General features: G+C 34.2%; 1 protein-coding gene across 7 annotated transcripts in view; it reads left to right on the top strand.

Annotated features, from left to right (window-relative positions):
* The first annotated feature begins 3,041 nt into the window (after nt 1-3,041).
* The window catches only part of LOC149533394 (uncharacterized), a 52,661-nt gene continuing 28,789 nt past the window's right edge, over nt 3,042-26,913 (top strand). Inside the window, exons 1-4 of one of the 7 annotated variants that reach the window (XM_089805424.1) lie at nt 3,116-3,412; nt 3,527-3,876; nt 5,083-7,105; nt 7,223-7,414. In XM_089805424.1, the coding sequence (XP_089661550.1) occupies nt 5,198-7,102 (1,905 nt within the window). In that variant the 5' untranslated portion in view covers nt 3,116-3,412; nt 3,527-3,876; nt 5,083-5,197 and the 3' untranslated portion in view covers nt 7,103-7,105; nt 7,223-7,414. Of the gene's footprint in view, nt 3,877-5,082; nt 7,106-7,222; nt 7,415-26,913 lie in introns of those variants that run through there. The other 6 variants (XM_089805418.1, XM_089805421.1, XM_089805420.1 and 3 more) reach the window with 6 other exon arrangements.

Here is a 26,913-nt window from a genome sequence, read left to right as displayed (position 1 = left end):
TGAAAAGCCATAAACCTCATCTCAAAAACCACATCAAGGTGCACCACTAACATAGTTTGAGAGAAAAGGAGGACACAAGCCAAAGTGATAAGGTGTACGGTGGTTATAAGACATGCCCAAAACCCCTAAAACCACCATAGAAAATAGGAAGCTCCCATTATCAGTACTGATCTCACCTTCCACACCTCCAACATAGCATTTTGTCATTCAGAGACCACCGATCTCATACAACTCCAACAAAGCTTCAGCATAGGACATCCTTGGGAACAAAAAAAAATGATCCTCATGAGATAACATAGGGTTCCACTCTACTAAATAACATTTCCCAAAACCACACAGGACACAAAAAACAACAAACTCTTACGATAAGCAAAGAAGCCCCAATCTACACCAAGCATTGACTGGGTCATCATCGAACAAACAGATGGACCCACCTAATCCATCTGGGTCATCATCTGCTTCAGGTTCCTCCTCTAGCTCACCACTAGTCCTGAAACCCTAGTCTCTCATCTACTTCCACTCGAAGTGATACCTAAAAAACTTTATTTTAAATAGTTATTTATTTTGAAAAAAACTTGTTGTTGGGTATGTGTTATCCTTAGGCAGGTTTCCATCGAGTTTGTGCTCAATTTGTAACTATTTAGAATTGTTTGAATATTTATTCTTTGAATGTGAATATGTTGTTAAAGTATGGTCTATATGTTGAGTCCTTTGGTTATGTACTCAACAAGTTCTAGTTTCTCTTGTGTGTTGGGGTGCTTTGGTATCTTTGGAAGAAAGAGGAACGAGGATGTTTTTCAGAGTAACACGAGGAAACTTATTGGGTTTAATCTTAAACTCACCTTTTTCAATATAATGTTATAGGTCTCTGCAGTTCTCAAGATTCCCAAGGAGTATTTCATGATCTTGATTAAAGAGGGAGCTATCATCATTTATAAGGAGGATATCTAATCAACACACTTCTTTGACACATATAAGGACATGTTAAACCATAAGGAACTTGAAGCTCTAAACTAGTTTGCCAAAGAAAAAGGTATTGACATAAAAAAGGAAAATGAAGCCATTATAGAGAAGAGAGACTGAGCTAGCCCAAGTTGGAAAGTCACTCCTATACCCCTCAATAGATCCACCTATTGGTGCTTTTGATACTAATCAAGCTAAGTTCAACAACAACATTGCTTGTGCATGAACTCGTAGACACTTCCTTTGAATCATGATGGTCACTATACTTATATGTTTGTGAATTTGATGAATAATATCATGTTTTACCATAAAAGTTTTTTGGATTTTTTGTGTGTGTGTGTGTGTTGTATGTTTTAACATCAACGCTTTGGATTACACTCTGTGATCCATCATCAGGATGAAAGTGAACAAGAAATGCAACAAAAATCTTACATCCAGATGATGGATCATAGAGTGTGATCCGAAATGTTGATGCTAAATACACACACACACACACATAATCAAATCCCGAATTTTTTTATGGTAATTATAATGGATTGTGAAAATTAGATATCTCTGAATATCATGTTTTGGCAAGTTAATTTTTTTCTATATATGTAAAACGGTATAAAACTTTGTACATCATGTTTATCAAACTTGTTATAGGCATATGTTAGCAAGACAATGTAGACAGTCAACACTTTTATGCAGACATGATACTCTCATGTAGCCATGATACTCTCATGATATGTAATTAGTTATTCCTCTATCTTAATATATATTTAAAAAAAAACTCACTGGAGCTTAGATGAAGGATATGAAGGTTAAGAGAGATAATAAATGTAAGTAAATTGAAAGCTATTTATTCCCTTTACGCAGGAGTTAGACCTTGCTTGGGTTTGTTTTGTGTTGTTTAGCCATTTCACATAGCTAGAAATTTTATTTAAAGCGTGTTTTGCTTGTTTGTAAGGTGGTAGAATGAGTGGTTTATGTACAAAATTCTAGGGAGTCTAGAAAAACATCTCAAAAATAGTGAAAAATCTTAGAAAATAGAGTAGGTATCACCAACTAAAACATTCAAAATAAAATGTAGGAAAACAAATTAAATTAATATTTTTTGTAAAGATACTAATTAGACAAACATTATTTTCAACATATCTTCCCCAACATTAAATTACAAGTAGAAAACTTTTTTTTTTTCCATGTTTTGTTGCATGAAGGTATCCCTACGACCTATCTCAATGATCGACAACCCATATGTTGAGTACATGAATGAGCTAGAGTGAGACTAATCCTCCTCCTACAGCTGAGATCATTTGCACACAAATTGTCTCACATCTTTAGTCAAGGGAGCAGATTTGAAATCAGACCATTAAGAGAAACTAATTAAACTTAAGGAAGGATATGAGACTTGAAATCAGTCCATTAAGAGTGAAGGATATTGAAATCAGACCATTTAGAGAAACTAATTAAACTTAATGAAGGATATGAGACTTAAAGGCGAGAATAAATAGTAGTAGATTGGAAGTTATTTATTCCTCTTAAAACACTAGACCTTCTTTGGCTTTGTTCTGCCTTGTTTTGTCTTTACACATAAAATCGTGAAACAGTAGGCTCTGTGACAGCAAAGAAGCTTTCTTTAAAGTCCTGTCATATTTAATAAAAGGGCGGCTTAGTCTGCTTCATGTGAGAGTGAGTTGTATGAAGGGGTAGATGTGGAAAAAAAAGGAACAAGTTGCTATATATGGAAGGAGGCGGAGGCAGAGGCTAGAAAAGCACAAGGACTTTGCTACCTAATTGACCAGAAACAGAAGGCGATGGGAATATAGGTTAGGTTCTATAGCTAATTATTAAAAATAAAAGCGGGCGTCTAAGGTACGGCTTCGGCATGGGCACGCCTTCCACCAAATAGCAAAGTGACATGTTGCAGGTGCGGCGAGAGACGCAAATCCAAGCCAAGATTTAGATTCGAAAAATGAGAATGAAAAAGAAGATGGGTTAATATGATTTTGAAAAGTAATGTTGGCATCGGTGGGTGTGGAGCATGGGGATGGGCATAATGGGTGGGATTAAGGGTGAGGGAAAATAATAATAATACTGTTATTATTATTAGTTTAGTAGTGTGCTTTGGCGTTTCGTATTTCCTTCCTTACCTTCGTTTCTTTCCTTCTTTATCGTTAGTGGGAATTGCGATAGCGTCGTACATTTTTAGGGGCTGATGGCGACTTCTCCGCAGGCGTGGCGCGCATAACCACGCCACAAAAACTATAATGGCAAAATGGAAGGGCCCCCGCTTTGCCATTTAGCCATTTTTCCTCGGGGTAATTAAAAGGAGGGAAACCTGAAAAGGCAAAAAACTAAGTTGAAAAGATGTGAGAGAGAGAGAGAATGGGGGATTCTGGTCTTCTTCTCTCGCTTCATTCGCATCCAGCTGGGACTATATATAATGATGAACGCAGAAGGGAGAGGAGTGAGTGGTTTGTTTATTCTTGTTGCTTGATTGATTTTGCGGAGTGGCGATTTGCTTTTAGGATTTCCGTGAAGGAGAGCAGCGGCCGACACTGAGACTTTTTTCTGTGTGCAGCTTCCAACCTGGTATTTGTGTTTCCGGTTTCGGATTCAACGCTGCCGGTGCTGCGTTCGAATCTCGAGGACGGAGGAAACCCTAGCGCGGTGGTGGATATTGCAGGAGTTGTAGAGAGGTGAGATATTTGCACCTAGGCGCCTTTGATGTGTGGTTTGCACGGAGTTTTTTCTTCTCTTTGCGTGCACTGCAGCTCGGGAAGGAGGAGATCAGATGTTGGCTGAAACGGAGGCGGGAACAGCCGGCTGAGAGGGGACAATTTAAACTTTGCTTGTGTCCGGTGCTGCCTTGCTTTTGTTCGCCCTCTGCAGTTTTGTTCAATTTATTCCTCGATCGACTTCAGATCTTAGGTAAATTAATGTTTTCTGTCTTTTTTAAGTTTTAAATTTGAGCGTTTAATGGCCGGCTTTGTGAGTCTTGGACACGTATGGAACCCGAGGCTTTGCTGTTTTCAGAAATGGCGCTGGATGTTGCAATTTATGGTTTCGGATGTTTGTAGAGTATGAAGTTTTATGTTTTATAGATTTCTCGAGTACACTGCATGGTTTTGAAAACAAATGATGAAAAGATTTGGACTATGTATTTCAGAAACCTGTTACACATATAAAATGATTTAAAAAATTGCAGTGTGATGCAGAAATTTATTGGACACTATATGACTTCAAGTTTAATGTTGTTTATACATGAATTGTAGTGAGTAAACCCTTGAGAAAATCTATGCTTAAGACTAAAACTTGTGGATCCGCAGAACCTTGGGAACTTGAAAAGCCATCCACTGGAAATGTCGAAGAATTTGTGTTTAAGCAGCTGTCGGAATTTTTGGTTCGGATGTTTGTAGGGATCGAACGGTTGAGGAACATTAAGCTTTATGTTTACGCTGCAGCTTTCTGGAAACAAATGATGAAAAGATTTGGACTATATTTCAGAAATAGTGTGTTATAGAAATTTTTTGGACACTATATGACTTAAAGTTTTATGTTGTCAATACATGAATTATAGTGAATAAACCCTTAAGAAAATCTATGCTTGAGATTAAAACTCGTGGATCCGGTATTCCCTTGGGAACTTGAAACGTTTTCCACTGGAAATGTTGAAGGATTTCTGTATTTAAATAGCTATCGGAAAATGAAACCCTAGCAAAGGAAATGATCAAAATGTCTCATGTTTCGTATTTAGTTCAGTATTAGGCAATGCTGATGCTTACATTTCAAATACTTAGTTTACATGGAAAGGATCTAGTGTTTAAAGCCGAAACTTTCCTCATAAGTTTGATATGGAACAACGAAAGAAGCTTTGCAAGTCAAAAGCTTTTAACCGGCTTGTAAACTTGAAGTTTTCAAGAAAAAACTGCAGATTTGGCTTTTCCTGTGATTCAAACGTTGGACGATTCCATATCCTTGTTTCTAGTTTCATTAAAAAGTTTTTTCTTTATAAGAACACTACGGACCGCCGAAAGCTAATATTTTTCTGTAGTTCTTTACGGGTTTTTTGTTGTGGTTTTCTGGGGTATTACGGAGAAAAACAGTGCAACTTAACAATTGTCCTTTGTTGTGCAGATACAGCAGATTGCTGTTGCTCACTGTTATCTTAGCATGTACGAGGAGTATTGGTGATAGAGAAAGGTAGAGGGCAGTTGGCACTGCACGGCACGAAACATCTAGGTACACGATTATGGCCCCCGGGGGAGGATTTCCTCTCTTTTCACCTTGTGCTTCATCACGGTACGTTACAGGCCAGCCTAAATTTGTCGCTAACGGAGGTTTAGTTCCCGAGGTGAAAGCTGCAAGTAGCTGTAGCCTGAAATGCAACTGTTTGGACGGCCTAACGGAGGGGTCGACACGATGTGAAACTTCGTCCCGGTACTCGGATGAGGGAGTCACATTCGGCAGCTACGGGGACCCTTCATCTTCGGCTTTTGCAGCAGGGGAAAAGCTCGTACCGGATCTCGCCAAAGGTACCTCTAGCAGTACGCTCTCTATGGTGGAAGCATTCAAAGCTGGCAGCTGGGCTCGGCAGAAGCCTGCTTATGCGTACATCGACCCTACTACCTGTAGTATTCAGAACCTGCCTCTTCACAGCCCCGACGGCCAAAGAACTTTAAAAGGTACTGGCATAAACCCCACTCTGATGGAGTCAAGTCAAGAGTTCAAACCCGATGACGCATCTTCGCATAACATGCTGAGCAAGAGCTCTGGGGATCTGGAGATACTGTCGGAGTCCATTAATGAGTGCCTCATGCAGGAAGACCGTGCAAATGCACGCCCGAGAGAGGCGGATGATATGCAAATGGCGATGAAGGGTTCGAAGCGGAAGGCGGCGGAGCTTATGAAGAAACCGGCGGGTATTGAGGTGCAATCCGAGAGAAAAACTCAGGACGAATCGAGAATAGTACGGGTTTCTCGATTGACAGGTGGTAAAGATCGGCACAGTAAAGTCCGGACTGCAAAAGGACTTCGTGACAGGAGGGTAAGGCTATCTGTGTCTACGGCAATCCAATTCTATGACCTGCAGGACAGGCTAGGTTATGAGCAGCCCAGTTTGGCTGTGGATTGGCTACTTAAAGCAGCCCAGCCGTTTATTGATGAGCTGCCTCAACCTGACAAAGATGAGCATTCTCTTTCTGTTTCTGCGCCTGTTGTAGACGCAGGCTCCAACCTGGCATCTACAAACTGTTCGCCTGTTAAATGTAGAGAGAGTGCAACTGCTCAAGTAGGCACAAAAACCGAGATTAATTTAAGAGAAAAAGAATTAACCATGGAGCCTAGCAAGCATTCTGAGGCGGGCAAGAGCAGCAGCGGTGCTTCGGATGGGAGCATTATGCAGGAAGCTGAGTATACATCCAAGTCTCCTTCCTTGTCAAAATCGGCTAGGCTGAAAGAAGCAAGAGAAAGATTTAAAAGGAAATCAGCTTCAGCCAAAATCCCTGCTGCATCCCCACAGGCCAGTTCCCTGGAATCGTCATTCCCAGGTCAGTTTATGAACGTTTTGAGCTACAAGGACGAGAGTTCTTATGGGATTTCAAACCAGATACCTGGGGATCACACTCAGCACCAATTGTGGGATTTTGGTACGCAATTATCTTACACAGACATTTTATGCAAGGATTCTCGACAGCTTCAACACATGGGTTATTTGGGCACATCTTCTACCGCAGTATTACAGCAATCTATGCAACCCGGGAAGAGGAGTTGTTATGATATGGCAGACTCCGGTATTACATGTATTGATACCAAGCAAAGAAATGCATTGCAACTCTATTCCAATTCATTGCACACGTATCCTCCACAGCAGCATCAATCACAATCAATGCAGAAACATCTTGCTTCTTCGTTTGTTAATGCCCATAGCAACGATGCGAATTTCTCAACGCCAGGCTTCTGTACCACCAGGGGACCCCTTCAGTCCAATCTATCATCTTGCATTACAAATTATTCTCCTCTTCATGCGCAGAGAAATGTCTATGTTGAAGCTTCTACTAGGCCTAACGTGCTTCCTATCCATCCTTACGATTCTCGCATATCTGAGCGGTTCGGTTACATTTTGGACGGGAACGCCAACAATGAATCAACTCACTAACGGGTATGTCTGACGAATTCCCCATCCTTTCCTTGCATGTATGGTTAACAACATTTAATATCTCCGAGCTTTTTTCACTTATCTAATGCTGGTCAATAAACCTTTTTCATGAATCGTTAGGGTAAGGAGAACGATCTCAGTGGCGGATCTTCTTCAGTAGCATGCATGTCGTTATCAATGTGTTGTGATTTTGTAAGGATTGATTACTTTCTTCTGTCGATATGTTCCACTACTATATTATGCTTGCTCTTCGATAATGTAATAAAAAAATATAAATATATCCAAATGTTATGATTCAATAGCATTTATTAACTGGAGTTTATGCCTTCCAATGACTTGTCTAACACTTAACACTAGTGTTTTTTTCCAAAATGCACCTACACTTGAGATATATAATTCTTCACTTAAATTTGAATAGAGAGAACAATCAAATATAATGAGGGTGTTATACCGATCGTAAACATTAAAAGCTTCCATTATACCAAATCTCTATGGCACGTTCTGAGATTTAATTCCATATTATGCTCGCCTCCTCTAGATAAGCGATAACTGTTCTTTCTTATAATCTAATCTGGCCTCTCTTTACATATTGCACATACATACACATCGATCAGAACGGTCTTCCTCCGCAAGTGTGGATTCTTATTCTTAGGTATCTCGATCCCTGAGTTTTTGGACCTATTATGAATATGTTAACCAAAATCTGGAACCAATAAAACCGTAAATAGATTCGCTCACTTCGAGCACACAACTTCACTTGAACGGTATGAGTAAACACACGAAAATCCATGATGCGAAATTTCAGTTTTTTCTTATCATCCGTAAATGTTCTATAATCCCTTTCTTTGGCCTTTTTGTTTTTGTTTCCAACTTAGGTTTTGCTTGATTATTCGTACAATTGATATAACTAAAATGCACTCCAACTGCACGGTAGCAGACATAATTATTACCGTATGGAATCACATTTGAACTCAAGCGAGGTTGTAATTACTCCACTTCCATTTTCTACTCAACTTTATCTAAACCTAAAGCTAGTGTTTTCTCCCAGGGGAACAGTGCAACTTGATTGTCTCCGATTTCTCATGCTCTCGAAAGAAATCTGGTCAATGAGTCAAGCTTTGAAAGCTGGGGATAAAAAAGACTGTGTGATCGAAAAGCTTTACAAAGCCTTTCAATTCAGAAGCTTGCAATCTTAATTTATAGACCATGGAAAACTTATTTCTATTAAATATAGATTTTTTAATTATAATATTCTAAAAATAAGTGGATTTTTAAATTACAAATTTTTTCATGTAAAGTTCGTAGCCTATTGAAGACAGATGGTTGCGTGTAAACTAAATGATCAACCGAGTTTTCATCGCCAAATGAACGAATGAACATGTGAAATGACCATTGCATCAATATTTAGAATTTAAAATAAACTGTAATGGCGGCATGGTTTTCCATGCTGTGACGTTGGTTTAGCGTTGTATCATTATATGAACAAATACCTAATCAATAGCAATATTGTGTCCTCTTAATAGTATAGCCCGTGTTAAGTTTCCTCTTGACAACCAATTTTAGTCTATATTCCTAGTTCACTAACTCTCAATTATTGCTTAATTAAATCAAATGAACGTCTCAAAGAATGCAATTTTTGGCAAGTTGACACATTTCAAAATTGATATAAGGAAGGGAAAATTGCGTTACAATTCTACACAATTTATTTACTGGTTGAGATGTTTCCCGGAGCTGCATTCTATTCATGTACATCACATAGGTTCTCTATTCCAGTCATTGGTAATGGTAAATACAGAATTGTCGCAATGATACGGAGTTTCGGCATTACTGAGATTTGTAGTCTGCTTGACTTCGCTATTTCCTTAGGTTTGGAGCTATGGTTGAAAGAACTTGTAAAACAACCTCAAGAGATCAATTCATATCCTTTTCATTGAGTTAAATATCGATCTCGATTACTTAGCTGTCTACTAAATACTTAAAAACCGTTAGAATGAATTTTTGAACCAAAACTCGTGGTGCCTTGCCGTTATATTGAGTGATAAGGAGTTCAGCGAACGGACATTCTTCGTCATCACTGATTGCGTGGGTTGTTATATGCGTACGGGACTAATAACTACTAAATTTAAATATACTTAAAAATAAATGTGCTTATTTAAAACAACTAATTTAAGTAGAACAGTTCTTGAAAGCTAGTTAAAATAGTAAAAGACAATTGCCTTGGCCATTGAAAGCTAGTTAAAATAGTAAAAGACAATTGCCTTGGCCATGAAGACAGTTCTTGAAAGCTAGTTAAAATAGTAAAAGACAATTGCCTTGGCCATGAACTTACGTAATATTTCTTGACATTTATTAAATAGTTATATTATAAGGTTTATTATATAATTTTTTAATTTAAGATTTATAAATATGATTTTCTTACCTTTGTTTTGAATTTTGTTATTAAAAATATTTGTAATGAGTTTTTTTAATTGTTTTATATAATTGTATAGAATAGATTATATCATTTTCTATTTAATTAAACTTATATTTATTTATTAAATACACATATCTTTATATTTTAACTTACTCAAAGATGAGTAAATTTATTTAGTAGAATGTATAAATATAAAAAAGCTATTTATTTCAACTATGTTCCTTTTTAGCAAAGAAAAAGGAAAAAAAAAACTATTCTTTTTATTTCAATTACATAGAAATATCTTATCATCAACTAACATATTATTAACATATTATGATTTTATCTTAATATTTCAAATTATTCATAATTTATAATTATAAAATTTATAAATTATAAATTATAAATTTTAGTATAAAAATATTATACAATACATAATATGTAAAATAGTATTAGAATTATATATAAACAATTCATTGCAAATAAAAATAAAAATTATAAAATATAATTAATTAATTAAATTTATAATATTGTTTATTAAAAATAAAATATTATTTTTTACTATATAGAAATATTATTTAAATTCTAAAAAAATATAAAATTTCATATATTATATTTATCAACATTTTAGAAATAACTTATATTTTATTATATTTTTAAATTTTAAATTTAAATTTTTCAAAAATTTCATTTGAATAATATATTTAAAACTTCTTGAATTTCTATTGAATTGTCTTAATATATTTAAAACTTCTTGAATTTCTATTGAATTGTCTTAATTTACTTTACCTACAAGGCATTTAAAAAATAGAGATAATAGTTTAAATGGAAATTTCTTATACAAATTATAGCTTGCCATAATAAAAATGAATATGTTATAAGAAAAAATATTAAAAGGTTCCATTCTCACATTAGATTTATAATAAAATAAATATGAAGAAACATAAAATTATACTTGTCGTTGTGAAGATACAAAGAACATTAATAATTTATAAAACCAAAAACAATATATGCATCTCAAACCGTTGTTTTGAAAGATAATGAAAGAGAGTGAGCTTGAACCATAACATAAACATTTCCGGTCCATTAGGAAGGTGTAAGCCTATTATGTGAAAGCCAATCACTATTTTTAGAAAGTCCAATTTTTTTTCTTTAATTGAGTGGTAATTAATTTTTAGATCAAGTTTATGCAATATAGAAAAATAATTTTAAGTGAAAATATAAAAAATTATCACCAAATATTATTTAATTTACATATTTAAAATAAATATTATATTATTATTTATTTTATTATTATAAATTTAGATATATAAGAAATATTAGATAAAAATTATTAATAAAATATTCAAATCAAGAATTTTTCTTTTGAACTCAAAATTTACAAACTCAATAATCATATTAAGTGTCATCTAAAAAAAAATCAATAATAAAATTGAAACTATTTTTTTATTAAAAATATACAAATAAGTGCATCTAAATTTCATAAGGCATAAGATATTAAGCATTATTTCTTGCATAGAATAAATAAATATATTGATTTTAGTTATTTTAATTAAATTTATTATAAATTAAAAATATTAAAAATATTATGAATATCATAAATTTAAACTTTAATATTGTTTCAAAATTTTAAATTAATCTTTAAGTTAATCAAATTTATAATGTTAAATATTTAAAATAATACTTTCAACTAGTAAATGATATTTTAATTTTTGTTTTAGGTTTATAGCAATTGAAAAATATCATTAATTTGAATTTGCCTTATGTATATAATTAATTTGAATTTGTCTTATGTATATGATTAATTTTATTTTATTTGTAATATTCTTTTTTATTTTGATAATTTTTTTGAGAAGTTTACTAAATGGATAGTGGATATGATATAATAAGAAGTTGATTGAGCATTGAGTGGATGTGAAGAATGAAAGACATAAAGGAGACATAAAGTTTGGATTTCGAATGTGATTTCCCATGCTCATTGCATTAGGAATTGATTCAAATGGACATGCTTACATTCAAATGGGTGTATTTTTAGTGGTACCAATATGTCTACAAAGTTTAGGAAGGGAAAAAGAATGTTAATATAGAGGAGAGTGGTAGGCTTGGGAAGAAGCATAGATGGAAAGTCAAAGTATTAAGAAGATGTGCATAAAGGTTTATTTGCTTTCTTGGAGAACAAAATAGGGAACCCAAATTCTTGAAATTGCCAAGGAAGTGGATGATTATTCAAGCAGGGGGATTAGGAGTCATTAGTGGGTACGAATAATGTATTCAATGTAGTACAACTTCATGATGACATTAGTGGTTTTGAAAACGAGTTCAAAGAATTTTTCAATTGTTATATTCGGCATTTCATGGCTTTGTGTCATCTTCACAAGGTAGTTATGGCCTAATTGCACTGAAGGGGCTAGCAATATAACTTTAACATTGGAGATTGATGTTAATTTCCTTGTAAATTATTGTGGTAAGACGTTTGGTAATGAGAAAGTGTTTATTCTTTACATTGAAGAACATATTCCATCTTATGAGCATTAAGATAAATAAATTTAAAAACAAATAGATGATTTTGAGAGATTTGGAATGCTTAAGAATGTGTGACACCATCAAGTCTAATCCATGTCTTATGTGACTTCATTGTTTTGGTCACCGTACGCGGTGGCAATATGATAGTCCAACTCCTCTTCAATCTTCTTGCATACATTTGATAGTAGTTATCTTGGCACCCATAGATTCTTGATAGTAGTTATCCTCATCTTTTTTGGGTATATTCCAAAATTTAAAGAGTGCTTGTCTCTACTTTTCATTGACCATTTAATTGTACATTTTTATTATTTTTCACTTACCTATTAGGGAAAGAGGAACGATTGTATTTAGAGAAGGCTAGATCCAAAAATTAGACATTTATGTCATAGAAATAAAGATATTAAATAAAAAAGAGCTTAAAGGTCCCTAAGAGAGAGCCCAAACCTCAAGAAATCATTAAATATTAAGAATAATTTAAAAAAGGAAAAGATGACCAAAAAGAAATTTGTACCATATAGTTTTACTATAGATGGGAGGTCATCCATAGAGAGGTGTGAGAAGAAGCTAGGCGATATAGTTAAAATGTTCCTAGAAGGATATTTGAAACAATGTGAGTGGTAACAAATCCTTGGGAGGGTCCATGTCTTTTATTCCATTACTTCACATTTATTAGTTATGAGTACATAAAATTTAAATCTTACCTAGTTGGCAATTTGTATTCCACCATTAAAGTCTTGAATGTTTTATTGAAATTCTCATTTTTGTTACCAATAGATAAGCTTAGATACTTCTAGGTATGTGCTTTGAAGAAAAAGTAGAATACTTATTGGGGTGGAGCTTAATTAGTTAACACAAGAAGTTCTCATTTAGAAGACTCAAGTTCAAAGCCTCAAGGAATATATTCTATGTTGTGATGTTTCTCTTCCATAGTTTTCATCTAGTGCAGAGGTGTTTCTATCATGTAATTACTTGAATGAAACTTGTATGAGCCTCATTGTTGTGCTTGCTCAATTCTCATATTAGAAGAGCATTTGTACCCAATTAGGAGTACAAAAAAAAGTGCATTTTTTAATATCTAGGTGTTTAATAGTTTACGATAGGTGGATCAAGAACCACAAGGCATAGATGAGAAAAATCTATGGAAGTAGAAGTAAAGAAGCATATCGATTATTTAGTCTATCTTGTATAAGTCAATTAAGATTTTAAATTAGTTAGGTACACATTAATCTTTGAAATATCCTCAACCATATGAAACATTATCTTTCTTTTACTTGCTAAAATTAAACACTAAATAAGAAAATATGTTAAACATTCAAGTGTTCTTTTGTGCTTCTTTCATAAAAAAGAGAGGAGAATGATCTTTCAATAACACTCTAGAATCCAAAAATCTCACATACACTTTAAAAAGAAAGACCATAAAGAAAAATAGATCAAAAGACCCCCAATTAGATCACAATCCTTTAAAGTCACCTCTCCATATTAAAATTGGCATGAAAAGGGAGGGAAGTTCAAAGATGAAATTGTAGCGTCTTTCTTATTATGGATTAAAGTATAACCTATAGGGGAGGTGCTATAGGATGTTGGTTGGCATAATCTCAAAGTTTTTATAATATTTATGCTTTCAATACTATTATTGTACCTTTAGTATATACTTCTTTCACACCTTAGCATTACTTGAATGACATACCATCACTTTCTTGTATGCTTCTATGCTTCTTCATAAGGCTATATATTGAAGATGTTATTGCTTGGTGTAATGACTATAATATCTAGAGCCAAGGAAATTATCTAGGTACAAAAAAGACAACAGTTTTATAGCTTTGTACTAAAATTAACACAATTTACTAAAAGTAACACCATTTATAACTGTCTAAGCTAAAATCAAATAACTACTTTGAAGGAAATCCAAAAATCCCACAAATATAATTTAAGCAATGATGGTGTATGAACACTTAGATGAAAGGGGGAGAAACAATATGTGCATCTTGGGAATACAAGAGTCCATAAGAGATTTTTCAAAGATTTATAATTGTGGTTGGTTGCATACTTCAAATGAACCAAGCAAATATGACCAATTGTATCAACTAATGGGATGCCTTGTTAGAAAAAAAAACAAGAGGAAGTGAGTAATCATCGTCTCAAGTTTGGCTTGTCAAACTCTAGAAATTTATTTCAAAGCTAATTATGGAGGGAGAATTTCAAGATTCATTGCTTGCTAAGGAAACTAAGATTTATGAAGAAATGATTCAGCACAAGTTTTGTATATGAGGCCTAAGATAAAATATTTCAATGTAGTTTCACAATTCCAAGATTCTAGAATTCCAATTCAAAAAATGAACTCTTGTATGCAACATATAGCTACAAAAAATTAAAATTTGCAAGGTGGAAATTTATTGTAAGGTAAAAATTATGATACATAGTCTAGAGAAGTTTGATTAAGTCACTAATAATATTTATAACTTTGTGAAAGAATCAAATAATTTTTTTTATAAAGGTTCCAAAGAAAGGGGAATTAAGTCATTGGTGATGGGTAGCCAAAGCAAATTATGGTTGTTAAAAGATAACCTAGATTTCAAACCATTATCAATCCCTTAAGTCCTCCATTACCTCAAAGTCAATTGAAATCTTTTGATCCCACAAAGACCCTTTTAATCTCAACAAGGTCATTCATAGTGAGATGTTCAAGATAATGGGTGTGAAGCTTATGACTTAGGTAAGCAACCCAAAATATCATCCTCAAAGAAGATATCAAGAACATCAGAATGATTGGACTTGGTACATTTGAATATAGGCGGGCTAATATAAATAGAATCACACAACAAAGTTAGATTTTTATTACCTTTCTTGATGATTTTCAAATAATGTCATCTTAAACATAGGTTAGATGCATTGAATGTCTATGATGTATTCAAAGATTTTCTTGAAAATATAGTTAGAGAGATCAATAAATCATGGAAATATTTAAAGGTGTGTCTCACTTGTGAGCCACATACTGATCTAGTAAAATGCAAAATAATATTCCCCGATCTTGGGTCACAAAAAAAAAAAAAAGATTAAAGATTCATTGTAGATGATACTTTCGACATGTATATATGCGTCCCTTAAATATTCTATTTGGTAGCATTCATTATGCACTAGTACTAATGATATAATATTTTTCACGACCAAACAAAGTAATCATAACATGTAAAATAAATACTAGTGGAAGTCATCCTCTTAGCAAGACATTCAAAAATATAGATTCTACTATGTTTTTTCAATCTACTCATTGTTATTTATTACCAATAGACCCCCACTCAATGCACAAGAGAAAATGGCAAACATAAGAAGACTAAAAAAAAAAAAAAAAAACTACCCTTAGTATGGATATCTCTTTTAATCAAGAAAAGAAGGTTCAGTTGATATTAGAAGGTTGTGCATAAGAACTCATTGTTATTTATTACTAAAACAAAGACCCCCATTCAATGCATAAGAGAATATGGCAAACATAAGAGAAAAGGAGAAAAAAAAAACTACCCTTAGTATGGATATCTCTTTTAATTAAGAAAAGAAGGTTCAGTTGATATTAGAAGGTTGTGCAAAAGAAGGGATCCAAACATTAGAACTAGACTCCTTTGAAGAGTGCAAGATGCATGCATGATAGTGTGGCCTTATATTAATGTTATGTTGATAATTGAATCCTACAATTATTCCTTAAACTACTTATTTAGCTTTTAGTCATAAAATGTATCGATTTCACTAATAGTTCATCTTAAATAACTCACTTGATTCAACAATGTAATAAGTTTCTTTTTTATTTGAAGACTTGGGATTTATCATATCTATTTTTTAATAAATTATTTATAATCAACATTTATTTTGTATTCCCAAATTTTTTGCATTATAGGTTTCAAATATTCCTTAACCACCATAACTTTTCAACTTCAATAGAGACTGCATATTATGATAATATATTTTCTGTAAATAAGACACCTTAGTGTAATATCTTTGTTGAATAGTCAAACTTCATTTCTTAAAAATTATAGAAAATATTTGGATGGTTTGAATAAGCCCTTTTTATAAGGACTCAAGTAGAATAAAGGGTATTCAAATTGAATGTTACATTCCACCCTTGTCATTCTTGACAATGATTAACTCCAACTCCTTTTTTATTCCCTCCCTCTGTTGTTGTTTCAAGGAGAAATTTATGTAAAATACAAATAGAAAATAATATTTATTTCACATTCTCATGAAAGTTTGATTTTTTTTTTTTTCAAATATCCTAAAAATAAGGTATGTATCTTTGTTGCTACCTTTGTGTTGGTTGTTTTTCTCTTCAAAATTGTAACCTTCAAACTATATGTTCTTGTCACTAGTTTTTGAAAAAATTGGTTATGGGAATTCCCACTAAAGTGTTGGAACCATGAAAAAGTTCTAATGAAAGAGATCTTGGGTTATATTGAAAGGTGCTAGAACCCTTTTGTAAGATAAACATGGATTATAAAATTGTCAATGGCATTTTGCTATTGCGTTTTCTACATAATATTTGGAAAGAGGTTGTTATGACTATCAATAACTTGGTGTTTGGAAAGAAGGGAAACTTATTCAAACTTGGTGATGTTGCAAGGACCTTTCTTAGTCTTGATATGAACAATAAGAATTAAAGTATTTTATTGGGAGAAGCTTTGGCAATCAGCAATAGAAGATTACAATATTGAGCGAGGTATAACAATAGAAGAAGATCAAAGTCTAGTAAGATGTCAAAATCAAAAGGCATAAATATTAATTGCTGGTATTGTGACAAGTAAGGCTGCATCAAGATAAATTGTTGCTCATTCAAGAAGGCTTAAAATTAGTCCAAAGAAAATGCGGTAATTTTAGCATATGAATAAGATGTGGTTGGTCTTTTTTGAACTATTGGAGAAGCTGAAACATGGTTTGAATGCTTAATTTTAGAGCATCTTTTCATGCCAAATAATATTTGGAATACATAAAAGAATATCAAGTTGGTAAGTTTGCTAAGGTTCATCTTCACAATAATGAACCTTGTGATATTGGTGTTAATGAGATGTTTTGTTGAAGTAAAAAATGGAAATAATTAGATGTCAAATATGTCTCTCAACTAAAGGGCCAATTTAATTTTAGATAGGCAATTGGATGTTACAAGGATTTATCATCACTTTTGAATCAAGTACATGGAAGGTGGCAAATTGTGCCTTTGTAATTTGAAGGAGCAATGAGGAAGACATTTTAAGTGCTAGAGATTCATGTTGAATTGGGAGCTCTAATGACATTTATGGAAAACAACATGAAACTTGGGCAGGAAAGGCTTGATCATGCAAGTAAAAAGAGCCTTGAAATTTTGAATAAAAGAGATCATCTTCTAGGTTTAAACTAGTTGGTTTAGAATTGTGTGAGAATTGTACCTATTATGAAGAAAGGAGAACAAACCTTCCCACCAAGGGATATGACAAGAAGGCAAGATCATTGGAGTGAGTGCATTCAAATATTTTTGGTCTCACATAGGCAACTTCAATTGGCAGGTTCAAAATTTTTATCTATACAATTGTAGTTGTAAAGTTTGGGTTTATATGTTGAATAGGAAGTATTAAGTTTTTAGAAAATCTAAGAATTTTGAAGCACTTTAAGAAGACCAAACTGGTAACAAAATAAGTGTTAACAAATGAATGATGACTACAATTTTGCTCCATTGATGGTTGAGAAGAGCAATTTTTAAAAGTTCATGGTTGAGGCTATTAATACAACTATCTATTTGATTAATTGAGGCCCATTCTCTTCGTTGAATTTTGAATTTTCAAAGAAGTGGTGGGATGGACAATTTTATATGGTCATTTGTGGGTGTTCAAGTGTGAAGCCTTTACACATACCATACCCCATGTGAAAAAATAGTGAAGATGGGTGATAAAATAAAACAATGTACTTTTCTTGGTTATGTAGAAGAACAATTTAGCTATATAGGTTGTAAGATTTGTTTGATAAACTAGTTACATAAAGTTCCAATGTAATTTTTAATGAGAAAATATTCTTTGTTGTCAAGAAGAGAGGGTATCAAATCTAAAGAGCCCATGCCATTAGAAGGCATCTATGATGTTATTGATAACACATTTTAGATCAATTCCCAAACTCTACCTTAACCAAGTGTTAATGCTCCAATGTCATGTTGTAAAATATGTGCAAGGGCCTTTGATTGTTGTTTCTATTCCTATGTGTCGTATGGTAAAGTGCACATATGCTCCATTATAAATGGGGACCCCCTCTTTTTGCTTGGCAATAGAGTTGATATTTCGAGGTCTCCAAGCCAATAGGATGAGTTTGATCAAATTAGATATGAGTCTCTAGTACAATTGATGGTCAAGACAATAGCGAAGTGAAGTTGTTAGCAAGGCTTCAATACTTAGAGAAATTTTAAGGAGCTTAGAATTTGATATCATGTTGGCAATTATGATTTCAAGCCCTCACCACTGAGGGAATTACAAAGTCAAGGATGGATACATTCACTTGGATAAGAAAGATAAAATAAGCTAAAGAGAAAAGTGAACAAAAGATGCAATGATGGAGTATATGTGAAAATAGAAAATATGGAATTATTGATATTTCAAATCAGATCTGATGATGAATGTAATGAAAATCATGGGGGGGTGAGTTTTTTGACAAGACAAGTTCAAAATTGAAAGGAGAATATCAATGGTTTAGATGACAAAAACATGGGAGGCCCTTGGAAAGCTATCCAAGGCTCTTGCAAAATCCAAGGGAAGGTGAAATTTGCACTCCTCATGGAGAAGTGTGCCCAAGGAACCTCAAATTTATGTTCCCTTAATCTTCAAAATATTTCAACCCTTTGGTGATTTCTTTGAGGAGTATGAGCATTTCAAGGTTTAAAACAAACGTCTCCTCCGAAGCAGGTCTAATCCAAATGGATAAAGGATCAACTTTTCCATAAGGAACACGAAGTCATATCTTTGATAAGGTAAAGTTCATGATTCAATTTTATACTTCAAAGTGGAATCAATAACAAAGCAATCTCATTTTTATCAAGGGAAAAATCAAATCCTAAGATGAATGAGAAAAGTGAAATGAAGTTCAATTTTTAAGAAAAGAAAGTTTAGAGCTTATCTAGGTAGCTGCAAAATCCATTCCTACCTTGGACAAGAATTCTTAAGGGAGGAGAAGAATCCACACCTTCCTTGGCACTTGTGTCCAACAAACTCGAATTTCCTCCTCGTGGTTTTGATGAAACTTTAATACCAAGTTTGTTCCCATCATGAGTATATGAATTTTAAGTTGTAATCAGGCCTTTCCATCATAACAAGAGATCCAATATGGAATAGAAATCAACCCTATCCACGAGAATACAAAATTAGATTTTCAATAAGAGGAATTCATGTTCAATTTTCTAGTTTCAAAGTGAAACCAATAATTCAAGGTGTGTTTCAAATCTGAAATGGTGAGATAAAAGGTAAGGCTGAGTTTGTTTCATAAAAGAGATCATGTAAAATTTAAGAGTACAAGCGTGGACATTCTCCAAGGGAGGAGTGGAATTCACTCTCATCCTCCCATCTTGGACAAGATTGCCCAAGGAGGAATTGGAATTTTCACCTAACTCGAACATTGTTGTCCAACACCCATCATATTTCCACCAAACTTAATACTTTATATTCAACCTTGAGATGCCATTTTCCGTGTTTACATTTGGTTCTTTCTAGTTATTGTGCATTGAAATAGTTTAAGTCGGAAAAATTGAAGCTACTTTGAAATGCTTAGCTTCAAATTTGAGGGTAAAAATACAAATGTTATAATGAATACCATGTTTATTTCACGGGCTTAATGCAATCATCTCTTTTATTTTTCAAGGTAATTATGGAGTTCAAGGTACAAGTTATCCAAGATAATGATCAAACCTACAAGTGAGGGAAGTTGTGATCAACATGAGTTTATTTTGGAAATCCAAGATCAAGGTTCAAGTACATGAAGTACATACAACACTTCTACAAGTTCAAAATCAAGGCAATCAAGGCAATGAGAAGATCTTTAATTAAAAGAAGATAGATAGGATCATTGGAGATGAAGCTACATGGGAATATATGTCATCACAATCTATTGAAAGCTTGGTGACGTGGAGTATCAAGAGATATAAATTCTCATCACCAAGATATTGATCAAGTTTCTATGATAAGTATGCTAAGGTGACACCCACTCATCTTCAACCAATCAAAATGGCTCTAGTTGCATATGCCCAAGAATATCGAGTTAGTTATTGTGAAGTGTACATGTGGAGTCCACCTAATGTATTTACCTAACTGATTTTTTGGTTAATCTATTAAAGAAATGGAATATTCTCTTTACCCTCAGAAGGTCATACTTTTATATAACTAGATAATCATTTTATGCATTAGCTAGTGATTATATTAGGGTTGTATTGGTGTAATCTTGGCCTTTATCTTGAGTCAATCTTGACTATTCATTGTACTTGGAACTACTACAAAAGACAAGGTCTTTTGATTTGTAAAGGAGAGACTTGTTCAAACTATTGCTATCATGCTTTTGAATCAATTACAAATTTAGTGTTGGTCTTCATTATGGATTACTCATATTATTTGGAGTATTGCATGGTTTCTATATTTCCTCATTTAGATTAGGATTTTATTTATGTAGGTGAATGGAAGATATGGTTGATATGAATTATGATAAAACTAGTATATCCATACCTTTCGATACTTTTTGATTGTAAGTATCAATGTAAGGCTTGTTTGGGCATTATTGTAAGCATTTAACTTCAATTAAAATTGTTTAGTTGGATTGCATCATCATTAAGTATTTGAATGATTATTAACATCACGAAGATCACCCATTATCCTTAAAATCAAGCATCCTCTCATGCATAGTTGATTAGGGGAAGCAAGGACTGCTTAGATGCTTACCTCACCATTAATGATCCCTTGTATTATTAGAGGGTTTAGATATCCTAAACCCTTATACATTTATAATTTGTTTGATTAGAAGTAATAACTCAATTGAGAAATCATTCTCAAGGTTGATATCCATTGAATGAACAACGTAACTCCCCAAGTGATTCTAACATACCACATGATTACAATTGAGTGATAGTCCACTACTATAATGAAATAGTTATCTCATTTGATCATAAAATAATCCGTATAAATTGTTTAGCATACAAGCTTCTTTGTTCAAGAGAGAGTTGGAAACTTAGTATTTTATTTGGAATTTTGCAAGTTCAAGTGATCATAGAACATGCAACAACACTACATAGTTGTCAAATCTACCATCTTTAGCAAATGAGCAATCTCTTTCAATAGAAAAAATGTTACCTCTTGATTTTTCAACCATTTTAAGAATACATTTGTAATAAGCAAAGGGTAGCTACGGAGTTTCTCTAGAAAGAGAGTAACCCCACTTGTAGGGAGCTTCCCCAAATAATTGGGTCACTCTACCAATGCACATGAGTTCTTGCTATACTTTATTTCTATCCCCACCCATGATTTGTAGGGTTCCACCCACAATACAATAAGGCAAAAGAAGAGAAAGCAAATAGAAAAGGGAAATCAGTAGCCTCCACAATAGAAATCAAGGGATGAGTTGGGCTTAAATAACCCATAAAGCATGAGTCAAACATGACTACACTAATAGTAATAATTGAAGGGAAATGAGAGCATCACTAAAATCTCTCTGAGATCAGTATGGACATCCAGTATCCAAAGATTTTTGAATAGTTTCTAATAAGCAAATACAAGCACATACTACTATGCCAGAAAAGTGAAAATAGACATAGTTGATTTCCCACAATTAAAACCTTCAAGGAAAGTGATTGCAGTTTACCAATCTAACAAATTTCAGTAGCATTATGACATACTAATTAATATTCTACCATCATGAAACTAGAAGAATGGCACAATAGAAAACACATATATACGCGGAGAAAACCCTTCCATATAAAAAACCCCACCCTCCAAAACATTGAGACAATGTATTATTCAACAAGTTACAATACATTTTCAAGCTCTAAGTCTTCACATGGAGATTTACATCTTGTTCCATCTTACACAATATTTGGTAGCACAACCTTGTGAAATAAACTTCTTCACTCTCTCTCATTCATTGTAAATCAAGAAAGACACAAACATATATAGAGCTCAACACAAGAGGTAGGTTCGTGTGATTTCGAAAACCATCTTCAATTCATAAGAGGTAACTTGTGTCACAACACAAGAAACTTACTAATTCTATGACAACTTCCAAGGCAACACCACCCATCTCATCCATAACAATCATCTTACCAAATACAATGCAAGTACAACATAGAAATTACCATGACTAGGATTAGGCACCTTCCTTACCTCACACCACTTGTCAAGTGAACTCCACCATAAGTGTCTATTGCTAAAATATAACTTCAATGCACAATAGAAATTGTCAACCAAGACTCTTTAGTCTACGTAGGAAATTGTCAAAACAATTTCCACACCAAATGGAAATATATGACAATATGTTCCCATAACTTAGAAACTTCCAAGTGAGTACCAGACTTCCTAAAAATAAGAAATATGTCATTTCATCACCTGCCATGTAGGATGTTACCTCACCAAGAGGTCCCACAAAGTGAATGACAATTTCAAAAATTAATAAATTAAGATAAACCAATAAATCAACATGTTAGGACTCTTAAGGTTGAAACACCTTAATCCCAACAATAATGCAAGGATGCATGCCCAAACTAGGGAGTCGAACCATGAGAACTCATGGTATGAAAAGGAGAAATAACACCCTAACTACTTAGGAAATGACCGGGGGTGAAGAAACATGATGCAACATAAAGATTCCACAGAAACATGATGCATCATATAGATACCACCGTACCAGGCACGCGCATCATTAAACATTAGCTTTTAACCCTCGAGGGGAATCAAGTCATTGGCCACGCTCCTCATCAACAAGCTGAATCTTTAGCAATCGGAATATTGCCAGCCACGGTACATTCATCTAAATAGCTGATCATATTTAAATAATACAAGACAGAGTCTTGAATGGACCAACGGAGTTTCGGAATCTCTTTCAAGCAATTGACCATGCTCAAAGAGCTACTTTAAGCCACCGGAATATTGCCAGCCACGATACATTCATCTAAATAGCTGATCATATTTAAATAATACAAGACAGAGTCTTGAATGGACCAACGGAGTTTCGGAATCTCTTTCAAGCAATTGACCATGCTCAAAGAGCTACTTTAAGCCATTCCTTCTTGAGGCTCTTGGAAAGGTCCAAATTGATCACGAGCCTCACCTTCACAACCAACATGCCCCGTTTCTAGATTTTTCTAGGCTTATACACGTCAGGATTCGTTTGTTTCAACCTACTAGTAATTTCATAATTATTGGAAGAGGGGTTTTGATTTTCCCCAAATAAAAGGTAGATTTGAATAAGTCTATTTTTGGATAGAATTAGTTCACTTTCAAGTTAAATAAGCAAGCCTTGTAATCAGCACGAAGAGTTGGCCGGGTTTAAATAATATTTATCGAAATGAAAAAAAATCTCATGTCTTTTAGCCTAGATCTGTGCTAACTTGCCAAGGTGGATTTACAGCTGTTTAAACTGCTGCACAATTAGTGTTTTTTGAGCAGTCAGATCATGGGAAAGCTAGATTGGCTGTGTTCCCAGACGAGTTTTGACTATCAGCAGAAGAAGAGCAGCAGTTAATTTGTTGGTATGAGAAACCACTCCCAAGTGAAAGGCAAATGTTGGAAATCGTCTTTACCGTTATCAGTCAAATGAGAATCGTGGTCATCAAAGGAGAACGGAAAAGAGATGTAGAACAAAAGAAACCCCAAGCCGCAGTTGTGAAGGAGAACAGAGAGTAGACTGTGGCGCCCAGTCAAACAAAGGGAAAGAAAATATAATTCCTTGGCATTGTCTAAGTCGCTGGTCAAAGGAGAAGTATCTTCAAGCAAGGAAGAAGCGGATGTTGAATCGATCCAAAGCAAAGAAAATTGGAAGCGACGGAAGACTAGAGCCAACAATGAGAAGATTGTGGAAGCGTAGAAGTCAAAAGGAATCGATTGCAGTAAGGGAGGTCGCCCCTTCAAATAAAAACGAACGAAGCCGCAGAGAATCTGAAGGTATCGTCGTCGCCAAGACTAATAAAAATAAATTGCAGATGCCTAAACACGCGATAATATGAGGCATTGCTTTTTATTTTATTGCAGTCGATAGATAATGGTAAATTTTATATTATGTATTGATTGTGATATTGCTATCACGATTTGAGTGTGTAGTTTTTGAGTCAAATTCATTGAACAATGTTTTATGAGTAGTGATTGTAACATTTCATTTTCGTAGATCTTAGTTAACAATTAACATATCATCAAAATACATGTTCATATGAAAGAGATTACCGGTTACAATCAGTTTTAATTGAAACTGACCATTGAAGGAGTTTTAAGTAAACAAAATATTGCCATGTCTATGAACATATTGCTTTTTAAAATTTAGTTTGATCCATATAACTTATTAACAATCTTGATTACATTTAAAGCATAATCAATTAAAACTAAATTGAGGGCTTTGAGTTTGCAATACCCTAAATTCTGAAACTAGAATTTGCCTAGGGCAACATGTGCAAAACCTAGGTTAGTCCACATATACCACTTAGGTCGAAAAACAATATACGACTCATATTCAGGCTTTAGTTTTAAAGGAAATAAAATAACTCCTATGATGTTAATTATTTATTGTTATAAAGATGTCACTTTTTGGCAATTATTTAAGCATTTTATCAAAAGATGGCCAAAATATTATTAATTAAAAATATGATATGACTGGTCTAATAGTTGGTGATCAATTTGGGAGAGATGGGTATTTTAAATAATAATAGCACTGGCATTGCTAGCAAAAGTGGATGTGGCTGGCATCGGACAGAGATTATTGGGGCTCATAATAATTTTTGGTGGTTTGTGCGCATAGCTTGTGATTATTACTTGGGTTTTTTTAGTTTGCGTGACCACGATTCAAATTGCTTCATTCTCAAGTTTCTTTTTGTTAGATTTACTGATTTTTTTAGTTTGCATTGTGGGAAAGTTGGGGTGGTGTCAAAGATTTCATTGAGGATTTGGGTGAGAGCAAAAAAATGGGTGGAAACCTAGTGCACATTGAGCCGAGTTCCATCGAGAAATACAATGAAGCTGCTTGGACTTATTTGAATGAGGGTGGGTTGCTTCTGTTTATGTAGTATATTGAGGGCTATGATGAGTCTATTTCCATGCAAATTGTCAACACTTGGAATAACAGGTGGATGATTGTGAACAAGATCTTGTTTGAGATCAATGAAGAAGTCATTGCTAAGGTTGGTGATTTCTCCTTGGATGATTGGAAATGGCAAAAGCATACTCATGTTGCGGATGAAGCCGGCCTCAACTAGTTCTTCTGCCTTGGTGAAAGTCCGAGCCGTAACTGTGGCGGGTTTGACAAAATGGCCTTGCTAGATCCCTGAAAAGAGGCATGTTACGCTATCATGCATTATATCACTTTAGAGAGTAGGTTCCAGATTTTTTACTATAATCATTTCTCTATTTTAAACCATATTAGGAACCATGACCTCATTTCATTTCCTTGACTCATACTACATTCTATGGAAGAAAATATCCTTAAGGTTAGGCAGACCATGAAGTAGGGTAAACCCTATAATGTCCTTTGGTAGTATTTTATGTTCAAATTGTTCAATTTTCACAAAAGTCTTTGCCCTTCCCAGCCTATCAATGTTTATGTTGTCCTCTCTAAACATGCTATTTCCACCTTGACCCCTCAAATTTTGGTCGAGGTTTTCTACTATTGATACTAAAAGTTGTAAGTCCTCTCTGCACCATATCCTTAAGGAAATAAAAAGGTGAAGGATATCTCGATAGTGGACACTGATGTGGAAACAGATGAAGATAGAGGTGCCTTCGAAAATAAGAAAAATAGGTGAAAATGGATCCTAAGGCCAAACATGAGTGCCCTACTAGTTCAGATTCTCTTGGTAGTGGCAAAAGCCAACCACCACAAAAAGGGCAGAAAAAGAAGGCTGCTAGGAAGAAATACACCGAGGAGGAAGATGAGATGACTAGTGAAGGGAAAGGGGGAGAAAGTAGCCCTATTGATAGTCACTTAAGCCCTATTCCATTTCATGTTTCAGATACCCTCAAGAATGATACTCTTGACAATTCTAAACTGGTGGGTGAAAAAGGTGAGAATCTCACCTCCCCTCCTTGCCAACATGGCAAAGGAAAACAAATCTAGGATAATGACCTCCAAGGGATGCCCTAAGGTGCAAACAAGAAACATGGTGAGGATTTGGTGGCCATTGAAAAGAGTTTCAAGAAGTTGGAGGAGATGCAAGATATTGTTGAGCACAGGTTATATGATGTGGCCAGGTTTACGGTCAGGGTTATGCACTCGGCGACTTCAACTCTTTACCTTCTGCATGCTGAGAAAGGTCTTATTGCTGTGGCGGCGTGGACACCATGGATTCTCTCTACAGTTTCTTGGTTGATGATTGCTACAACTGCTATTGGACAAGTTAGAGGGGAAGGAGGAGAAGAGAGCTAACTCTCCTTACTTCAGTTTTTTGTAATATTTCTTAATTTGGCATTGGGCCCATGTGGGCTCTATTCATGCTATTTTAATGAACTTAGTGTTAATATTGGTTGTATATATATTTTGTTGATGACTGCTCGTAGTTTCTTAGCGATGGTTAGATTTTGGGACACTCTGATGTGGGTTTTTTTGAAATTAAGAAGTGGGGTAGGTTAATCTGTGATGTATCTGACTTGTCGCTATTCTAAAACATTTTGTTTTATGGGCCAGCCCCTGTTTTTGGTTGCTTTTTAATTTCAAAAGTAAAACTACTGTA

Source organism: Cupressus sempervirens, chromosome 10 (assembly GCF_028749045.1).
Source record: "Cupressus sempervirens isolate cs-2001-9-10 chromosome 10, ASM2874904v1, whole genome shotgun sequence".
Taxonomy (NCBI): domain Eukaryota; kingdom Viridiplantae; phylum Streptophyta; class Pinopsida; order Cupressales; family Cupressaceae; genus Cupressus; species Cupressus sempervirens.
This window is presented reverse-complemented; position numbering and strand designations above follow the sequence as displayed.